This window comes from Perna viridis, chromosome 11 (assembly GCF_037379345.1).
Source record: "Perna viridis isolate PV_CMFRI_1.1 ecotype Kerala chromosome 11, ASM3737934v1, whole genome shotgun sequence".
Classification (NCBI taxonomy): Eukaryota; Metazoa; Mollusca; class Bivalvia; order Mytilida; family Mytilidae; genus Perna; species Perna viridis.
The window spans coordinates 26,157,282-26,178,415 of record NC_142455.1 but is presented as its reverse complement, the minus strand read 5'-3'; the positions used below and the strand labels follow the sequence as shown (position 1 = coordinate 26,178,415).

At 32.6% G+C, this 21,134-nt stretch overlaps 1 protein-coding gene across 1 annotated transcript in view; it reads left to right on the top strand.

Annotated features, from left to right (window-relative positions):
- LOC148603521 (uncharacterized) overlaps positions 1-21,134 on the top strand; it is a 148,397-nt gene that overhangs the window by 98,716 nt on the left and 28,547 nt on the right. Inside the window, exons 79-98 of the mRNA XM_088551446.1 lie at positions 1,927-1,995; positions 2,889-2,939; positions 3,587-3,873; positions 4,632-4,773; positions 5,779-5,895; positions 6,208-6,345; positions 8,305-8,588; positions 9,603-9,744; positions 10,123-10,236; positions 11,613-11,756; positions 12,449-12,732; positions 13,500-13,641; positions 14,134-14,226; positions 14,469-14,612; positions 15,270-15,553; positions 16,001-16,142; positions 16,753-16,863; positions 17,563-17,670; positions 18,099-18,382; positions 20,747-20,888. Of these exons, the coding sequence (XP_088407572.1) occupies positions 1,927-1,995; positions 2,889-2,939; positions 3,587-3,873; positions 4,632-4,773; positions 5,779-5,895; positions 6,208-6,345; positions 8,305-8,588; positions 9,603-9,744; positions 10,123-10,236; positions 11,613-11,756; positions 12,449-12,732; positions 13,500-13,641; positions 14,134-14,226; positions 14,469-14,612; positions 15,270-15,553; positions 16,001-16,142; positions 16,753-16,863; positions 17,563-17,670; positions 18,099-18,382; positions 20,747-20,888 (3,222 nt within the window). The remainder of the gene's footprint in view (positions 1-1,926; positions 1,996-2,888; positions 2,940-3,586; positions 3,874-4,631; positions 4,774-5,778; positions 5,896-6,207; positions 6,346-8,304; positions 8,589-9,602; positions 9,745-10,122; positions 10,237-11,612; positions 11,757-12,448; positions 12,733-13,499; positions 13,642-14,133; positions 14,227-14,468; positions 14,613-15,269; positions 15,554-16,000; positions 16,143-16,752; positions 16,864-17,562; positions 17,671-18,098; positions 18,383-20,746; positions 20,889-21,134) is intronic.

Sequence of the window (21,134 nt, the reverse complement as noted above, 5' to 3'; positions counted from 1 at the left end):
CATCAAAACCTCACCTCACACCAAGAGACATAGCATATATATTAAACAGTAGCTCAATAGAAATACTAAAAATAACTATAAAATTCATGAGTGAATGTTGGAATCGAAGGTCAATTTAATTTAACTGAAATTATATTAATATATAACTTTAAAACTACAGATTAATTTGTTTTGATCAGATTTACACCATTGTCGCACCATGGTCATAAATTTAGTTTATATGTAATGTATATGACATTTTTCTGTTTTTGTTCATGTCATAACCATTTACTGTAAATGTGTTTGTGCAAATAAAATCGTCTATTGTCTATAACTTATTCTGAAGTTGAACCAATGGATTATCAGAATATGTGAAGCTTTTTGTATTAATATTCAGTTATTCTTTGATTTTGAAACACTTTAGGCACGACCTTATAGTTTTATTACCGCTAATTTTTGTCATTGTTACAATTCAGAAATATTTCGGTTAAATGGGCAAACAATCTAATAAAAATTAATTTTTTTAATACGCGACCTGGCTCCTGTCAGATCGCATGCCGTGATGGTCAAATTAATCCATATGTCCAAAACTATGATATTACGTGTATCAAGCATTACTTATACTTCAGTATAATCTAAACAGTTCCAGTCATATGTCTCTTGCACAAGTAAATATCTTAAAAAGAACTTTATCGTACTCTTTCGCCTGTAATGAGTTCAAATTCGTGCTAAATAAGATATCATGTAAAAACTTATATAAATAAAGAACAAAAAACTTGAATATCTCTGAAGCGGCTATCTATCTTTATTTAACTCCCTCCTTTTATTTCTTACATTTTTCTGATTACTATTTGGCACTGAGTATTGTGCGAAACCTGTCTGATCTAATCTTTAGTCCAAAGAACTATATGGGACGAGGGGACACTCGATTTTACCGGAAGTGTCGTCATTTGGCGTGAGATATGAAAAGTTTTTCTGCAGACGTTTTCGATATTTTCTGAAAATACCGATTTTATTAAGCAGTTTAAGTTGTTTATTTTACATTGTATTTCAATGTCGATTGTGAGTTAAGACTCAAAAGACCCTTCGTACTAAGCATGCGGAAAATTTCCGTTTCTTGGCAAGTGCTCGGGTGTCCAGTGACCTCAGCCCAGACTCAGTCTCATCAACATCCCGTGTACAACACTTTACGTGCACAGAAAAGCCATTGGATACCTTATCAGAGTTGTATATCTAAGCACTACCAAGCCTGCAAGTCATGGTAAACATTTCCACAAAACTGCAGAATTTGAAATGTCAAAAATCTAGCAAGGAAAGTTCGGGTACACAACCAATACATTAACAAAGTTCCTCACCGCCTGTTTATCCCTCATATCATTGAACAGATAAGATTAATGATGTATGTGATAGACAGCATCTTAACTTATACTCTGTTCTGACTATTGGACTAGGAGCCAATGATAACATTTTAAACCATATATTTTTCAGTTCCCTTAAGGACAGGAGAATCAATTATGGACAAACTTAATTTTTTTTACCTGATTTTCACATGGATTCTGCCATTTCCATTTTTTTTTCAATGATTGCATCAAATTGAATGACAGTGAAATAAGGATCCAAAAGTTAAGATAAATTGAAAAGTTGTTGAAGTGCATCCCTACAAATTGCCACTGGAAGATTATTGATACAAACAATTATAGAGATTTTATTCAATATAGTCTAGAGACATATAGGTACAGGTCTATGATACAGTGATACAATGGGAACATTTTCAAGCACATAAAACTATCTGACCTTTTTTGATGCAATTATTGAGTGTTAAAGATAAGTGTGTGAAGTACTATAAATGTAGATACTGTATTTTTAAGCAAACTTAAAAACATGTTTTATATGATTGGTACATGTACATGTATTTATGCCCCGCATGATTTATTTAAACTTTTACAGCAGGCACTTCACCAAAAGTCTCCACCAAAACAACTGCCCAACTGACTTCACCGGGGTTGACTAGCATAAGTAAGAATTTGTAAGCTACTTTTATCATTTTTGTTTGTTGGGTTTTTTCACCCCCTCCCCCAAAAAGGGCTTAGGCATACACATGTACATGCACATATAGTTTATCATTCCCTGCCATTCCATGAAAAACCGTTATTCCGTTTCACTATTCTGTTTTTTTTGTACTAAACACCAGTTGTCAAGTTGATTTTTTGTTTTGGTGTACTGAAAATGTAGTGCATTAGGTTTGGGGTGACATCACAATGGTTCTTTCAATGATCGTTTTTGTGTGCTTATACAGTCTTCCTAGTTAGAAACTATCTTTGGCCTAAAAGAAGTATTAGTACTATAATAGGCTAATACTGTGAAAGTAATATTGTTCATTGGGTACATATTTTAGTGTTTTTTCTTTTAAAGTGTTCACTGAAAATCTCAAAACCATGAATTCAAGAATCAACGAATTTGTGTATCTTCCATAATCCATGAAAATTGGTATCCATGAATTAAAGTACTTTCACAGTACCGAAAGTTGCCATTTGCAAATGAAAAATGTTGGAATTGAACAATTATAATGATTCGAAGAATCAGAATCATTTCAATAGTTTTCAATATTTTATTCTGTCCTTTACTGAAATGTTATTCAACTGCTGGAACCATTGAATATATCTTGGTTTAAAGACAAGAGAAGTTAATTACAATTTACACAAATTCAAATTTATGTTAATTGTGTAATAGCAAAAATAATTCAAACCGCCTTCTTAGAGATTGTCAGTATCAAAATCGAAAGAACTATTATTTCATAAATATATTGGGGTGAAGCATCCTATCTTAATGATTTGATAGCAGCATCTTGCAATTAAAATCAAATAAATTTGTATTACTCCTTTATTTTACATTTGTGTATCCTGTTTCAGGTCCAACAACAGCCCCAGGAACAAGTACAACTCCAGGAGCCACTACTACATGTAAGCTATTCATATTTCCTACCAGGTAAAAATTGAATCAGTGAAAGTCAGATAGCACTGATTCAAACTGTTCCCCTTGGGAGTGTTAGGTAAAATTACTTTATTTTCATTTAACATAAAGACCTTACAGTGCTATGAATATTTATTTGAGATACACTGTACAAAAATGTATATTCAAGACCTTCGCAAAGAGGAAACTGCATTTATTTCCACTTTTTAAAAGACTACTACACTTTTATCATTGTGAAAGATTTAGTCTGAAAACTGCTATTTTATGTAGTATGGAGAGTAACTTTCTACAATTTGATGCTTCAAAATAAAATTTATGGTTTATCTGAAAATGTGGCTATTCCTACAGTTGTAAATCAAGATATGACATATTTGGTTCTGTGCATGAACAAAGTGAGATAATGTAATTTATACACAATTTGAATATAAAGAAAAACTTACTGATCCATCAGTAGAATTCAAGAAAAAAATCTTATAGAAATTAAATAGCTTTGTTCATAAATCTATCTACAAGGTGAAGATAGTCAACATATATTGTATTGCAGAGGGATATAACTTTTTAATATGAAATGACCCATTACATTCTGGTTTAAAATACTCTTAAGTTTGTAATCACATTTTGTTTTTTTTTTCTCCAGATTTGGTTACCCCAGAATCTACTGAAAAATGTGAAGAAATGGATGGAATGACTGTTCTTAATTCCATTTCTGCCAAGGAATTATTTGCAAGTGACAAGAGTGGAGATGTCGACAACCTTCGTCCCACAACTGGAAAACCATTCAAGAGTTCACAAAGCACTTTAACTTTGACATACAAACCATTTAGAGGCAAAATAATTTCTTCTGTTAACCTAGTCAACACTAAAAATATTAAGTCCTACAGTGTCTCCTTCACCTACCCAGGTGATACTGTGAAAACCAGCAAGGTAAGATTTAAGTTCAGCAGCATCTTATTTTAGAAGTGAGAAAAATGTTTAAATTTGTACAGGAAGAGTTCACAAATAACCAGCTGGATTATTTGTAATTTGTTTCTACATTTTAACTCTTAGGTTTTGAAATACATGTATATGGGCGGAACAATATATCTGAAAAGCTCAATAAGCTTTTGGAAGTTGTAAGATGGATTTCAATAAAATTAACACAGCTATTTGTACGCATGTATTACCTGCAAAAGTAAAACAATATGTCTCCTGCAAAAAGGGAGATAATTGATTATTTTTTTGGTCATTTGAGTCATTCCTAGGATTAGTTGTACCAGAGGAAATAACAGTAACTATCTTGCAGTCTTTTATGTGTGTATTTTTTTCAGTGCATTTAATGTGACTCCTGGTTACATGTCTAGTAACAGTCATAACTTCTTCACAACTAATTAATAATTTCTCATAATTTAAAATTTTTCTCGTCATGTCAAGAAATAATTTTGACATGGTAACAGACGTGTCTTGTTTCTGTGTTATAGCATAATTCCACCTTTTCCAATCCAAATTTTACCATGATGGTTCTTTTTTTTACTGTATGTTTACTTCAGTTTTCACGAGTTTCCACTTTTTTTATTGGTTTCAAAAAATCATGTCTGTAGATAAATGTATAGTATTTTGTTCTTCCTTGCAGTTTAATAGCAGGTCTTTACTTGGGACATTGTACTCTGTTAACCATAAAGCTAAGAAAATGCTTCTTTTTTAAGGCCTCAATTGGAAGTTCAGTCCTCAACAAAATAGTAAAACAAGAAGTTGAGAAGATCAACATTATCATTACACCACAAGACAGATCAAATGGTTATCAGCCAGTAGAAGTTCAGCTTTCAATAATAGGATGCTTTAAATTAGGTATTATGTTCTGTAAGGCCAGAAAAAAACTGAAATGTAATCTTAAACAGACATTTATTTTATTTGCCTAATTTGAAAAAAGATATTGCAATGTTTATATTCTTGAACAAGTAGTTTGTATTCACAGCAATAAAAATTGTATTATGATAATTTTACTATTTTGAAGTTGAATCTTAAGTTGAATATTTGGAAACCACATAATCTAAGGCTGATAAAAATATCTGCTAGGTTTTCAGGCACCGCCACATCCCTAAAAACCCTCCCGCACCTGCGATTTTTATTATGGTAAAATCTGGAATCGACTTTTAATTAGATACAGAATCATCTGTGTGCTTGACAGAAATGTAAGAAGTACAATGTGAATGAGGCTGTTATTTAACATTGATCATTAAAAACAAAAGTTTGTCTCATGGCGGAGAGATGGCTTTAATTTCTTGCCACATCTCATATTACAGTGAAGTTTTATGCCATGGAATATTTTATTTAACTTCTCAACATCCTGTACGTTTACAGAATTGTTCAATTCCATGAAATTTCTTGAAAAAAGAAAACTTGCTTCTGATAAAAAAAAAAGCCTCCCTCTAGCATCAATTTTTTTATAAAGTGGCCTGAGAATCTAGGCAATTTTTTGTATGGCCGAAAGGAAGAAATGAGCAAAATCTTTTCCTGTTTACGCTCGCATCTCTCATTTGTCATTGACAGGGAGAAGTTTTTGTAATAGATTGCATAGACAAAAATGTTAATATTGTTATTTTACAAACCTAATTTACTGAAACTTCTTCTTATCATCAATGTCTACACTAGGCCCTGAATATAAATGTATTTTTTTATTCTTGACTTCAAATGGCAATGACAAAGCTGAATCAATGGAGACATATTCAACATCTGTTTGTTAAAATTTATAATTATCTCCCAAAAACATCCTATGCACACATTTGTTCTAGTATTTTCCTTTGTGAAGCTTTATGTAATACTAAAGTACAAAGTTTTTGTGCTTTTTTTTAGGAACAACTACACTTGTTCCTAGTACCACACCTGTACCAACTGTAACTCCAGAAGAATCCACTCCAACCCCAACAGCCACACCAGAGGTTTCAACAGAGACTAAGTCTACAGTCAAACGTAAAAAAATACACCAAATATATTTTAATGTGTCTTGTAATGCATTGTGACTATTACAAAGTGTGTAATTTTTTCTTGTTACAAACAAGCTAGAAACATTCATAAATATTACAGAAGGCAATCTAATAAAACAAACACTTGCAAATTATTGATGCATTACAGCAAAAAATATGTATGATCTTACAGTAGTTTATTGTAAGTTTGTTTTGATTAGCCAATGCCCCTGCTCATGCTATAGGTATATAAAAATCATCCTGAAATATACTTTACTGATAAGTGTACATGGTTAATTGAATACATTTTTTGTTTTAGCAACAACGATTATATCTACAACTGAAGTGGCAAAGTCTTCAACAACAACAGCAGGAGAGGTGACTACTATGATATCACCTTCATCAACACCTGTCAGTCAACCTGGTACAACTCTCACACCTGAAGTGTCCACAACAGGTAAATCTATAGCTACTAAAATTTTGTGAATACTATTTTCACAATGTCCATTCGTTCATTTATCCGTTCACAACTTTCTTTGCAACTGCATGTACCTAAGGCTATTCCAGCAGAAAGTGTGTGAGAGGGTTGGACAGAACATTTTTTTATACTCCACCACCCATAGAATTAAAATTAAATGATCATAACAAAGCATTGCTATGTATGCCAAGAAATATCCCCATCCATACAATTTTTAAAAGATGCTGTCTAAACCCCCTATACATGTTTTCCTGAAGTTGCCCTTATTACAACCACTTGATATTTTGAAAGAAGCTTTACATAGGTATGCCATATTGTGGAATTCTATTTCAGACTTGAGTGATATCCATTTTCTGACCTAATTTTATGACCATATGGTTTCTGGTGTGAGCTTTGCTAAAATTGTTAAAATTTTCCCAAGACTTAAAAAGCCCTCATAGGGTCAAAAATGGGTTACAGTTATTGCCCTTGAAAGGCCGAAAAATTTTGATATCTGTGGTTTTAACTTAAAACATAAAAAAATTATGATAAAGTTTGTCGAATAAGCACTATTTATTTGAGTTATTGCCTTTGAAAGGCCAAGAAAGACTTTTAACCAGCTTATAGATTCAGGCTCTCCAGGGCCACCAGATTTTTTATTTGACACTTTTATTCACTTGCACCTTGAAATGTTTGGTTCTCAGGAAAAGTTGAAACCTTTGATTTGGAAGGTAACATGTTTGGTTTTCACCTTTATAACTTATACTGTGGCTGCTCTGGCTTCCATAATTCTGTTGCCAGAAAAATCACCAGCTCCCATTTTTTTTTGCCAGTTTTCAGAAATTAGAGCCAAGGGGTGCCAAAAAAATTATACTTTTTAAAAAAAAGACAGTATTAAGTCCACTGATGAATTATCTTTGTCAATTCATCAAAATAACCTCTCCATTCATGACATACATGTACCCAAGATTCACTCTTGATTCATGTATAAAGCAGGTTTTTAGCTCTAGTCTGTCATTTTCATTTGCATAAAATAATGAAGTACTACTCCAGAAACAGATATTTTACTTCTATCAGACTTTATATTACTATTTGCATAGTCCCTGATTTTAAAACATGTTCACCTTTGTCCTTTATGGTCTAATTTATCTAATACAATTTAATTTTTTTTTGTTAACAAACTTGATTCTTTTTTTTCAGGTGATGAAATTTCTATCAAAGTACTTTTGTACCATAGACCATTGACTGTGTCCCTGTTTAATTATCTTGATATCTGAATAGCATTTCCTTAATTAGATTTTGGGAATTCGTATTCTATTTGTTTACCGATTTTCCCGCCAAAAAAGTCACATGGCAAAAGTGTAAACAAATGTCATCCATTTTCTTTTGTCAATTCATTCATTTCGAAGTATTTAGACACTTCCTGATGGGATAATCATTGTTAATTGGATTTAATTTATTCTGTTAATAGGTAAGTCTGTTTCTGAATGTATTACATGGTTAAACAGGGCTGTGAAATGTGTGTGTAGCCACGTGCACATGGCCTTAATTATGTTTACCTTTGACCAGATGATGAGAGTTTTGATTGGCTCAATAATATATTTACATTTGATTGACACCTCCCATGAGGATATTGTCAGTCATGGTCGCCTGGTCTAATAACCTTTAATTGCCCTCAGTCGTAAATTGGTCATAGTCAATTAACTCTGACCAGGTGTCAACACAATTGTTTAACTAGAGAGAATATCCATTGCTGATAAACTTCCAGTCAATTTTAATATACAAAATTGAGGTGCCAAGAAAATCGCCAACTGGCCATTTTTGTCGCCAGATAAAATAAAAAATTGCAAATTGTGACATTGGCGAAGCCCAGCGCGACCCCTGCTTATAAGGAACAAATGTTTATCACTATTGTTAATTGTAGGATCAGAACAATATATTTTCATTTGTTTTATTCAGGAGGATTCAGCACTGTGACACCAGTATGTACAATAGTAGATGGTATGGAATCACCCACAACTATTCCAAAGACAGAGTTATCTGTGAATGATTATGGAGTTGATGTTGAGAATCTAAGACCAAACTCTGAAACTCCATTGGAAAGTTCTGTTCCCACATTGGTACTAGAGTACACTCCAAAAGAACAAGTTCCTGTTAAAGAAGTTAAATTGGTGTCTACTGACAATATTAAATCTTACATTGTGAAGTTCTTCAATTCTGCTGGCACTGTGACTGTAAGACAGGTATTATAAACTAACACATATGTCGGTACATAATACATATATGTAGTAATTCAGGTAATTCTGTGTTTTTTTCTTATTATTAAAATTATACTCTTGTTACTTAAATAGCCTTCCAGATAAGAATCATAGAAAATGTGATTCATTGCTGGAAAGCCTACATATTTTTTATTTTTGATATTTATATGTTTTAAATGTTATAGTAAACAGAAAGTACAATGTAACTTTTTATATGACCCTGTTCTTTAGAGATAAAAATTATAAAGAATGTACTGTAAAATTCAAACTAAGGGTGATTACTCTGTAAATTACACAAGAGTACAACAGAAACTATTGGATTTTCAATATGAATTATCTCCTAAGAACAGACAGATAGGAATAAATAATTACACATTTTTTCATACAGACCTATGAAGCAATATGTTTGCATGATTCTTAAAGACTGGTACTTAAGATTATTTGTTGTAAAGTGTTTTTCACATATTGAGTGTATTAAAAATGTCACAGTCAGAATTCAAAATTAAAAGTTGTTTGTAAAATAGAATAACAGTGAAACACTTTACAATCATGCATATTACATGTTGAAAGGCTAAGTTATTGATGCACATTAAAAGAAAAAAACAAAAGAAACAGCTGCACTGTGACAAATGATGTCGACCACTGCCGTTTGGTGTTAAAAAGTCTCATAACTTTAAAATATATTGGAAAACAATGAAAAACAAAAAAGGAGCTTCCTTTGGTGAATAAAATGTACCAGATAAATATAAGAATGGTTATCTTACTGCTTATGGACAGACATGCAGATTAGCAGTAATATTTTACATGTATAGCACATTTGTCTTCAACTGTCTATAAGGGTTTACATATGGGTTGTAAGGACAGGATGGGACCTCAACCCCTTCCAGTGCTTAAGACTGAAAAATTAATTTTGCTGAAACAAAACGTAAACAAATACATTCAAAGATATTCTATGTTAGGAATTATGTTTTCTTATATTGATATTTTTCATGGATTAAGGTGCAAGTTGGAGAAGCAGCAACTAGTGTTGGAACATTGCCAGATGTTAAAAAAGTTCAAGTTATCATTGCATCTGCAGACAAAGTTGATTCCACCAAACCCATCAAGCTCCAGCTTCAGATTCATGCTTGTTTTGAACTTGGTATGTAAACCCTAGTCACTGCATCAATAGTTTCTTAAATTGATTTTTTTATATGCAGTAGTTTAAAAGAACAATTGCAAAATATGCTTGTTTGTTTGTTGGGGTTTAACGCCTGAGCAGCAATATGTCAGCTATATTAAGGCCAGCAAAATATGCACTGACTCTAATTTTATAATTATGTGGAATAGTAGGTACTCTTGATTTTGACTTTGAAACTGTTATGTTGAGTAGCCTGACAAGTCCATCAGTTTTATCAGTTTTTAGACCATCTGTAAAATAAATAGACCCTCATTCTGGTGCAATTAAGTTGGTTTATCAGATATGTATATAATTTAAAAACATTTATGTCATGAATATAAAGACTGACATGTTGTTTAGGAACAACACCAGTACCAAGCACTACACCTGTCCCAACTGTAACTCCAAAGGAAGCCACTCCAACTCCAACAGCCACACCAGAGGTTTCTACAGAATTCAAGTCTACAGTCAAACGTAAATGCTTGTTTATACATTTACTTAATGGTGATAAACTTTAAACCTCTCAGTCGCTGCTCCTTTGCCAAGCATGTGGCATGTTAAAATAGATTTGGCTTCTTCGCTTGTAGCCAAAATAAATATGTCTGAGTGGGTTTACTTGTCTACCTTCGGGCTGTTGATTCTGTGAACTAACTCATTTATAACTCATCGTATTGTGTGGAACTAGTACAAAAGCAGGGTCCATTCCATTATCAAATGTTCCTGTTTTGAAATATCTACCATGGGACTTAAAACTACAATCAATCAATTGATCATTTATACTCGGCGTCACATAAATAACATACTGTTAAAATTTGAATAAAAATATTTTCTACGACTTTATTGACACCAACCATCATTTAAATTGTCTTAAATGACTTGCTCATTCGTTTAGCCAAACAGCTTCTCTCTAAACAAGTCGCTTATTAGCTTAAATCATGTGTAACAAATCCTTATGGCAAAATCCCATACTAATATCTGCCATGTTGGTTTTTAGGGGACGATTTGTTTACAAACGAAGTTCGTAAGTTCCCGTCGAACTCCAGTGACAATCGTCTGCTTGATCAACTTCTCGGTATTGTAGGTTGTTTGCGTAAAATAAATCCGAGATATCCGAAATAACGCCGAAATGCATTCTGGGTTCTTCGATTTTTGGACAAACCATTTAAACGTAAACAACATCTCCTAGCAACCCGATCACTGTAAACATGGCCGACTTTACAATGTAAATATTGGCACCAAGAATTAAAATCTGACCGGAATTTAACGATTCAATGTTTAAGGAGAAGCCGTTTGGCTAAACGAATGAGCGAGTCATTTAAGACAATTTAAACGACGGTAGGTGTCAATAAAATCGCAGAAAATATTTTTATTCAAATTTTAACAGTATGTTATTTATGTGACGCCAAGTATAGTTGTATTACAATTAATTTTGCACTCACAGTTTCGGTCTTCATCTTCCTAATACTTAGCCAAAGTACCCAAATAGTCATTGTTGTATTACTGTATTCAATTTTTTTAAAATTTGGATGTGTTTGATAATAAGAAATTGCTTATCAAAAATATATTTAACTTATTCTGAGAGCACATAAGATTTATCCTGTGCTACCCATGCATTTTACAGCATTCATGATTTTCAACTGTCAAGCACCCAAACAAGCTTTTCTTGAAAAGTTTATAAGCGAAGAGACATTTTTTGTGGGCATATACTTCTTTTGAAGACCATTTTATGGTTATTTTATTTCAAGATTCAATGTTTTCCATTATGAATTATCAGTTAGTATTGAAATTCACAGCTTATAATTAAATTTATTTTAGGACTAGAGGTATTTATTCTTGAAGTTTCATTTCAGCTACAACTGTCAAGTCAACAACAGAAGTTGTTAAGACCAAAGCCACATCACCAGCAGAAGTTACCACCAGAGTCACTCCTACTCAAGTGACATCAGTTGTCAGTCCTGCTGGTACTACTGCTACTCCTGGCTTATCTACTACAGGTAATTAGTTAACTACATTACAAAAACAGTAAACTTTACACTTTAAGTACCATTCTGTGTAAGAATCAGGCAATGGGTGGCACATCATTTTTCCCAATTTAGTCATTTTTGCCTGAAATATATTCAGTTCATCTAGAAAACAACCAAAAAGCTATTTAAGTTTATCCTGAAGCATCTGTGACAAGATATTTTTTGACTGCTTATATAGGAAAAGAGTGCTGGAAAATTTTCCCGTTATTTTTCGTTAATGCAATAAAATCTCTCTGTTTTTTCCCTTCATGTGCGACACCTTATATACATTTTGCCCTATTCTTAGACGGAGAAGTACTTAAAAAAGATATGTTTTTTCACTACTCAGATTTTGGCTTTAGATTACAAATCAGCTAATTCTTTCCTCAGTCTGTCAGTCATGTTATTTTCATGATTTAGGATGTCAGTCCAATTTCCCAATTAGCACTATCTCAATGATGTATTATCACATGATTATGTTATATTCAAACCTTTCCTGGTGATTTATTTTTGTGATGTTTTTCTTGGTCATGAAATTACAAAAGTAAATTGCCCATGTTGGTTTACTGTATAATAGTATATTCCATTTTATGGTTCTTGTGCCTTGTGACGTTTCAGTATTACATTGACACAGTTTCATGATTCAATTTATTATTTTTGATTTCATATACATATATTTGTAGGAGCTATCAACACCGTCACACCAGTTTGTTCTATTACTGATGGAATGGAATCACCTACAATTATTCCAAAGACAGATTTATCTGTGAATGATTATGGAGTCAATGTAGACAATATAAGACCAACATCTAATACTACATTAGAAAGTTCTGTGCCCACATTGATAGCAGAATACACACCAAAGGAATCAGTACCTGTTAAAGAAGTGAAATTGGTGTCAACTGACAACATAAAATCTTACATTGTGAAGTTCTTTGATTCTAATGGAGGGGTAACAGTTAGACAGGTACAACATTCTTATCTATATCCATTTGTGGTTTTGCTAAATTAAGTTTTTACACTTTAAAAAGAAGGCAGACAAAAATATTTCATTTTTAAGAACTTCTTGTCTCAACAAGAGCACAGCACAATACGGGGTAAGACTTAAAATTTAAAATCTAGTTTTATTTTTGGGGTATAGTGTAGATATCTCTTTCTTCTGTTGGAAAAAGGTTTCTAAATTATGTAATATAAAAAGAGGTAAAGTTGCATTACAATAGATTGGTCCAGAATTACAGTAAACAAAAGCCCCAATACATATTAATGTAGGTTCTCATTGAACAATGTACCCTGTGAAGACAAGCAAAATGTGATTTCACTATCATTATGTGTTGTTGACTGTTTTTCCCATTTTCTTACAGTTTCACAATGTTTAATGAAATTTAAATACAAGCACAATAATAGTTGAATTTTAAGAGTCTTAAACTTTGAATTCCCAGAGAAGTATTTGTTTTATCCAGCCACACAGAGTGGCAAATTATTTTGTGATACACATGAAAAGTTGTGTATCCATCCATCCATTTCTTTCCCCTGATGACTTGAGAACAGATCAATGATTTTTTTGTTGTTGAAACTTTACACAGTTGTTTAGTACCATAAGTACAGTTTAGATTCAATTTTCAGCAAATCCAAAATGTTGTTTCCGAGTTTTGAACATTTTGTCATCCCCTTTTTTCACCATTACTTGGCATGGTATCACTTAATGTTCCATTTATTCTATTCTTTTTTTGTTAGGTAAAAGCAGGGGAATCTGCAACTACTGTTGGAGCATTGCCAGATGTGAAAAAAGTTCAAGTAATTGTGGCACCTGCAGATAAAATAGATGCTAATAAACCTATTAAGCTAAAACTACAGATTCATGCTTGCTATGAACTTGGTATGAAACAGTTATTTTAGTTCTATTAACTTTTAAAATCAAAGAATTGATGATTCAAAATCATTAAGATAGTATTATCTTCAGCAAAAAGTAGTACCTCTTCCTTAGTCTATTGGTAGTTTGCTGTCCTCAAGTGAAAGAGGCCTCAGGTAAACCATAAGTCATATCAATGTGTTTAAATAAGAGTAGTTACTGCTTATATGTGGGCATGTGGTAGGTGAGAGATAGAGTGATGGCTGGTTGGTTCAGAGTCAAAATAATATTTCAAAATTGGTAGGCTGCTGCTGGCACAGTGAGGTGAACTAGTGCAAAGCAGGAGATTTTTTTTTACCAAAAATCATCATCTGTAAGTGAAGGCGATATCTTCCTTAGATAAAATCACAATCAATCTGTCATTCAGCTAAAAGTGTCATCATTCATTATAAGAGTTGTTTCATTCTGTTTAGTTCTTTGAGAGGTAAATATCAAAATAATTATTTTTATTTATTGTAGAAACAACTCCTGTTCCAACTGTAACCCCAAAAGAAGCCACTCCAACACCTACAGCTACTCCAGCTATTTCTTCAACAAAAACCAGTATAAAAGGTAAAAAAGATCATGGATATTGAAAAGCATTTATTTTATTACAAGAACTGCTGATACAGTATAGGTATAAGATTAAACAAATTATACTAACAAACCATGAAACACAATAAGCTAGATTGTTAACTATGTTCTGATATAACAATATGTATTGATGGTGCATTGTAGTCTGAAAATGATTAGTTTTTGTTTTCTAAAAATATTGACAAAAATAAACTAGTGATTCCATATATATTTTGTTGCAGCTTCAACTGTCAAGTCAACAACAGAAGTTGTTAAGACCAAAGCCACATCACCAATAGAAGTTACCACTAGAGTCTCTCCTACTCAGGTGACATCAGTTATCAGCCCTGCTGGTACTACTGCAACTCCTGGGTTATCTACTACAGGTAATTGCAAGTAGGATGAAAACTCATTTTATGTGTTCATGGCTGGTTAGGGTTGAATAACATTTTTACCTCTTCTATAGCATGGAAGGGGACATACAAATACTAGTGTCTGTGTGTGCAATTGTCCGTTCATCCAATACACCTGACTTTGTGGACAACCCTGTTCGGAAACCACTGCACTGATTTCGTTCAAATTTTGTAGGGTTTTGTCACCATATGTAGTTATTGTGAGTTTATAACATTTTGCTGCCATTTTGATTTTACTCAAGTTATGGGACAGTTGAATGGGTACATGATATGCTTTTGGAACATTTTGTGGATGCAACTCCACTAGTTTTGTTAGGATTGTTATTCACATTATGTAATTTATTATATTGCTATGTGATTATGATTCTCAAATTTTACAGGCGTTACGGGACTTTTGTGCTTTCAACTGTTTTTGCAGTGGCAGGGGACATAAGGTTTTGCTTTTCAAAAATAAGCTATGTTGAGATTTCTGGACATACCATGCTGCAGAAAGAACTAAATAATTTTATTATTTTTGGTGAAATAGGAAATTGTGTGAGTTTTTCTCATGTTTGGAATAATGCTATTTGTTGTTTTAATTTCTTTACTGTTACACATAGTAGCAAGTTAAATGCATCTTTTAACTTTTAGGATTTGTAAGCACTGTGACACCAGTGTGTGAAGTAGCTGATGGAATGGAATCACCAACCACAATACCAAAGAATGAAATATCAGTTAATGATGATGAAGTAGATGTTGAAGATCTGAGACCAAACTCTGAAACTCCATTGGAAAGTTCTGTACCTACTTTAGTTTTAGAATATACCCCAAAGGATCAAGTTCCTGTCAAAGAAGTAAAATTGGTGTCAACTGACAACATTAAATCATACATTGTGAAGTTCTATGATTCTACTGGAGCGGTAACTGTAAGACAGGTATGATATACTGTATAGTGGGCAAATTTGCCTGGGTGCTAATTTGGTCTGTTTGAAAACACACAAAAAAGTTTGTAAAATTAAATCTTGGCTTAAGTATTCATTACACCCATCAAAATAACTTGCCATACTGTACCGAGTATATGAACACTACAGCTTTCAATAGTAGAAATTAAACTTGAACACCACTTTTAAATTTAATGGTATAGTCAACACATCTCAAAAGTAAGATTAGACTAAATCATGAATAATTAGAGTTATAATCTTTGTAGTAATTTATGTGTACATTTTAATCATCAATGTCAAATATTGAAATATTAAACAAGTGAACAAGTTAGGTTTATGGTGTTATGGCTGAGTGATGAGCACCATATAGATTGAAGTGGCAAAGTAAATGATGAATAATGATTAATGTGAGTCTTGTTGTAATATTTTATGATGATTTAGGTACAAAGTGGACAAGTAGCAACTTCAAAGGGAACATTACCAGATGTAAAGAAAGTTGAAGTTATTATAGCACCAGCTGATAAAATTGATGCACAGAAACCAGTCCAGCTTCAGCTCCAAATACATGCATGCTTTAAAATTGGTAGGACTAATAAGAATTATATTTTCTGAAATGAAGTAAACCATTATTGTACTCCTGCAAACAAAGTTTGGTTTGGAGGGGTGTGGATTAAATAGGATTAGCTTTGACTTTCTGTGTCAATCCATTCACCTGTCCTTATTTAAAAGTGCAACTCTAGTGAGATTATAAGAAATTCTATGTGAAGGTTACAATACGTACATCATATGTAGATGTGTAAGAAGTAATATATTTATTGATGGAGGACTCCAAAAGGAGATAATTCAACTTCAGGTTTTTACATTTTAAAAAAATTGTAAGAGCAAATTCTCCAAAACTGTTTAAGGAACTTTGAAATTTGTTTTACAGAAAGGTTAGGCATTGTATGTAGATTTGCTTGAAGTATATGATTATTGTTGAGTACTTTAAAGAGAGTTAATAAAAATTAAGGAATCAGCATTTAATTCCACATAAAGCTGAGGGGTATTCTTTTTGTGAACTTGCTTACAGTAAGTTTAGTATGATTCCATCTTCTGTATTAAATAATAATTAGCATTAATAATTTCTTCTTATATCAAGGATCTTAATATGGCGAAACTTCATTATTACTTCATTTTCTTTTGTATATCTGTAGAAACGACACCTGCACCAAGCACTACACCTGTCCCAACTGTAACACCTAAAGAAGCCACACCAATGCCTACTGCTACTCCAGCTATTTCTTCAACAAAAACAAGCATTAAAGGTAATGAAATTCTTCATCTATTTGAATGAATAGAATGATTTTAAACCCTTGTATATTTTGCCTAATCATGTATTTTATCATTGATGATAATTTTTTTTTGAATATTTTAACTCTTGTGTACCCAAAACTGACCTAAACATAGTTTTAGAAGATCATAGTGTCTGTCTGTTTGTCTGTATGTCTCTGTAAAACTGTTGACAGATTTTGGTTATACTTTACAGGAAGATAAGGTTTCATATGAATACATTTGTAAGGGAAGTTTATTACTGTGGGATACCTGCAAGGGAAGATAATAAGGTTTTACATGTTCACATTTTGTAAGTGCAACTTCTCCTAAATGGTTGGATGGATTTCGTTTAAACTATAGGAAGATTAGTAGCCTCTGAAGTTAATTAAAAAAAAAATTTCTAAATTGATATTCTATAATAATTTTTTTTCTATTCTTTTGTTGTCATCTAATACTGTTGTTTAGAGAGTACATGTATCATATTTACTGTAGAACCTATTCAATATGGTCCTAGGTCCAAACATTATGTCAGGTATAACATAATGCCCAAATACACAGGTTGTAGATAAGGAAAAGGGTCAATTTTAGGTCTGACACGAGTCCATTTTTCTGGGGACCTAGGCTTTGATTTGGCAAGTTTTACATTGCATTGAAAATGTGAAAGTTATTGTAAATGTTTTTTTTAATTTTAGCTTCAACTGTTAAAACTACAACTGAAGTTGTAGAAACCAAACCAACAACAGCGGTTCAAGTTTCTACTGCTCAAACATATTCTCATGTTTCACCAGGTGTTACAACAGGTAATTAATAACAAATTTAATTTACAAATTGGAAAGCACACTCATGATAAGATTTCTTTAAGAAACTGTTGTTTCAATTATGAGCACTTGTGTTTTATAAAAATCTTATTAATTGATCAATTTTAGCAAATTTTGTTTAAGCTTATGTAAAAATTCATTGTTGTAAAATCTTTGTTTTTTAATTTAAAGATGGACTAGTGATGTATACGCTGATGTGATGAATAAATAGGTCAGTTTGGTTTTAGCCCCTTCACCAATCTGTTTTAGTTAAGACAAATCTCCTAACCAATTTATTTAAGCTTAAATTTTATTTTGTAACTTCCAATCACAACATTTTCTCATTTTGCAAGATATTACCTTGTGCTCCACATTTTGTGCAAATAATTATACAGAAGTAGTCACTCAACATATATTTTCCAATTTTGAAGGAGCTGTTAGCACTGTTACACCAGTATGTGCTATTACTGATGGAATGGAATCACCTACAATTATTCCAAAGACAGATTTATCTGTGAATGATTATGGAGTCAATGTAGACAATATAAGACCAACAGCTGATACTCCATTAGAAAGTTCTGTGCCCACATTGATAGTAGAATACACACCAAAGGAATCAGTACCTGTTAAAGAAGTGAAATTGGTGTCAACTGATAACATAAAATCTTACATTGTGAAGTTCTTTGATTCTAATGGTGGTGTAACTGTTAAGCAGGTATGGTATATTATATGAAAGTTCATAGTTTTACAGCAGTTATTATATCCCCACTTAATGAGTGGATGGTATATGAATCACTTTCTTCCTTTGTCTTCTAAATTTTGTCAGTTACCTTAACTCTCAATCGATTAATTGATTCCATTTTAACTCAACTGGCCAAAGGCCTTGTGAGCTATTGCTATTACTTGGCGTCCGTCATCGTCATTGTAAACAATTTTTCAAAACTCTTCTCCTCTAAAACTACTTGACCAATTGGAACTAAACTTGGTATGATTGTTTCTTGGGGTATCCTGCATAGAACTGCGGTAGGAATTTTTTATTCATCGAAACATGGCCACTGTTACTAAAAATAGAACATAGGGGTCAGACAGTAGTTGTTTGCTTATATCTTCAGAACGGTTAGGTTTAGCCAAAATTTGACATGGGGGTAAAAGTGTTCAGCATGATGAGATCTATCTACAGTCAAATATTCATTTTAATCTATTAAGTCATGTTGGAGTTATTGCCCTTTTTCAATGTTTTTTGCTATTTTTTATGTTATTTCTTTCAAAAATCTTCTCCTCTGACACTACTTGACCAATTGGAACCAAACTTGGTATGAATGTTTCTTGGGGTATCATGCATAGAACTGGTGTGGGGATTTTTGATCCATTGAAAAGCGTGGCCGCCGTTACTAAAATAGAACATAGGGGTCAGACAATAGTTTTTCACATATATCTCCAAAGTGGTTAGGTTTAGCCCATTTTGACTGGGTAAAAGTGTTCAGCATAATGAGATCTATCTGCGGTCAAATTTTCATTTTAATCTGTTTAGGCACATTGGAGTTATTGCCCTTTTCTGAAGTTTTTTGCTATTTTGAATGTTATTTCTTTCAAAAATCTTCTCCTCTGACACTACTCTACCAATTGGAACCAAACTTGGTATGAATGTTCCTTGGGGTATCATGCATAGAACTGGTGTGGGGATTTTTGTTCTGTCGAAAAGCATGGCTGCCGTTACTAAAAATAGAGCATAGGGGTCAGACAATAGTTTTTCACATATATCTCCAAAGTGGTTAGGTTTAGCCCATTTTGAAATGAATAAAAGTGTTCAGCATGATGAGACCTATCTGCGGTCAAATTTTCATTTTTCTCTATTAAGCCATGTTGGAGTTATTGCCCTTTTTCAACGTTTTTTTGCAATTTTTAATGTTATTTCTTTCAAAAATCTTCTCTGACACTATTTTACCAATTGAAACAAAACATGGTATAAGTGTTTCTTGGGGTATCCTGCATAGAATTGAAGTGGGGTTTTTTGATCCGTCAAAAAACATGGCCACTGTTACTAAAAATAGAAAATAGGGGTCAGACGGTAGTTTTCGCATATATATCTCCAAAACCGTTAGGTTTAGCCAAATTCTTTCAATAGCTGAAACGATCCTTATTTTTAGGACTACAAAAGTCTTGAGGCATAAAATTTGTCAGATGCCTTCTTATAAGAGTTATTGACGTTGATAGGGGAAAATGACATTTTTGTTTACAGTTTTCAGCCAATGTCTTGAAAACTATGATAGATTTAGACTTTCATTTACTGAAATGATCCATATGATAAGTCCTATCAAAGTTTTCCTGAGTCAAAATTGTTGGACAACTTCTTGTTTAATTTATTGCCATTGAAAGGCAAAATTCAACCAGGTGAGCGATTCAGGCTCCTAGGAGCCTCTTGTTGGTTTGTGGCTTTATATAGATTGAACATAAGTTGTAAGCAATTTTAGTTGCTGTTGGATATCAATTTCATGTTTAGTGGGGGTTTACTTCGCCTGACAACATTTGCAACTTCATGGTTATGTCTATTTAATTTATGACCATAGGGAGTCAAAAATGAATAAAAATCTTCTGCCTTTACTAGGATGCATATAATATCCAGAGGGTAACATAATTTTTAAAAAGACATAAATTTTTCAGTTTAAGATTAAAAATTACCTTTAATGAGACTAGTAAACACACAATATTTATAATATTACTTTCCTTACATCAGTGTTATGTAAGATCAGGTTCCTTATTTCACTCATCAAAGATTGAATGAATCCATTTGAATGTTTTATAAACTAAATTTACAGTTTTTCACGTACATAAGGTAATATCCTGGGCTAATGTCATTTCAATATAAGTGAAACCAATGGAAGGAGTCGACTTCAATCATGTACCACCTTTAAAAGCAACCTAAAATTTGAATATAAAACATGCTATTATATATCAAAGCGTATTTCATCCTTGGTATAGTAACAATTTGTATTACAATCTGTTTTTTTTTCTGAAAACACCTTCATTACCAAGTTTATAAACATTAGTGAAGTCAGTACTATTTATTGTATTTTAATAGGTTCAAACAGGAGAATCCGCAACTACTGTTGGAGCATTGCCAGATGTGAAGAAAGTTCAAATTATTGTAGCGCCTGCCGATAAAATAGATTCCAGCAAACCCGTAAAGCTTCAGGTGCAAATACATGCCTGTTTTGAATTAGGTATGAAGAAATATGTTATATGAAATATTGTAATAATTTTGTCTCCCTTATTTGGGTTCCATTGTTTCATAAGCAACAATAAGACATATGAAGAAGTCAAGGAAAATCAGAATAATTTTCATATACCCCACTTGAAAAGCAGGAGGGATCTTGTGATCATGCTGTCTGTTCATCCATCTGCTTGTCTGTATGTTTTACACCCCTTTGCTCGAAATGCAGGTTGAATATAGGTGGTCATGCTGTCTG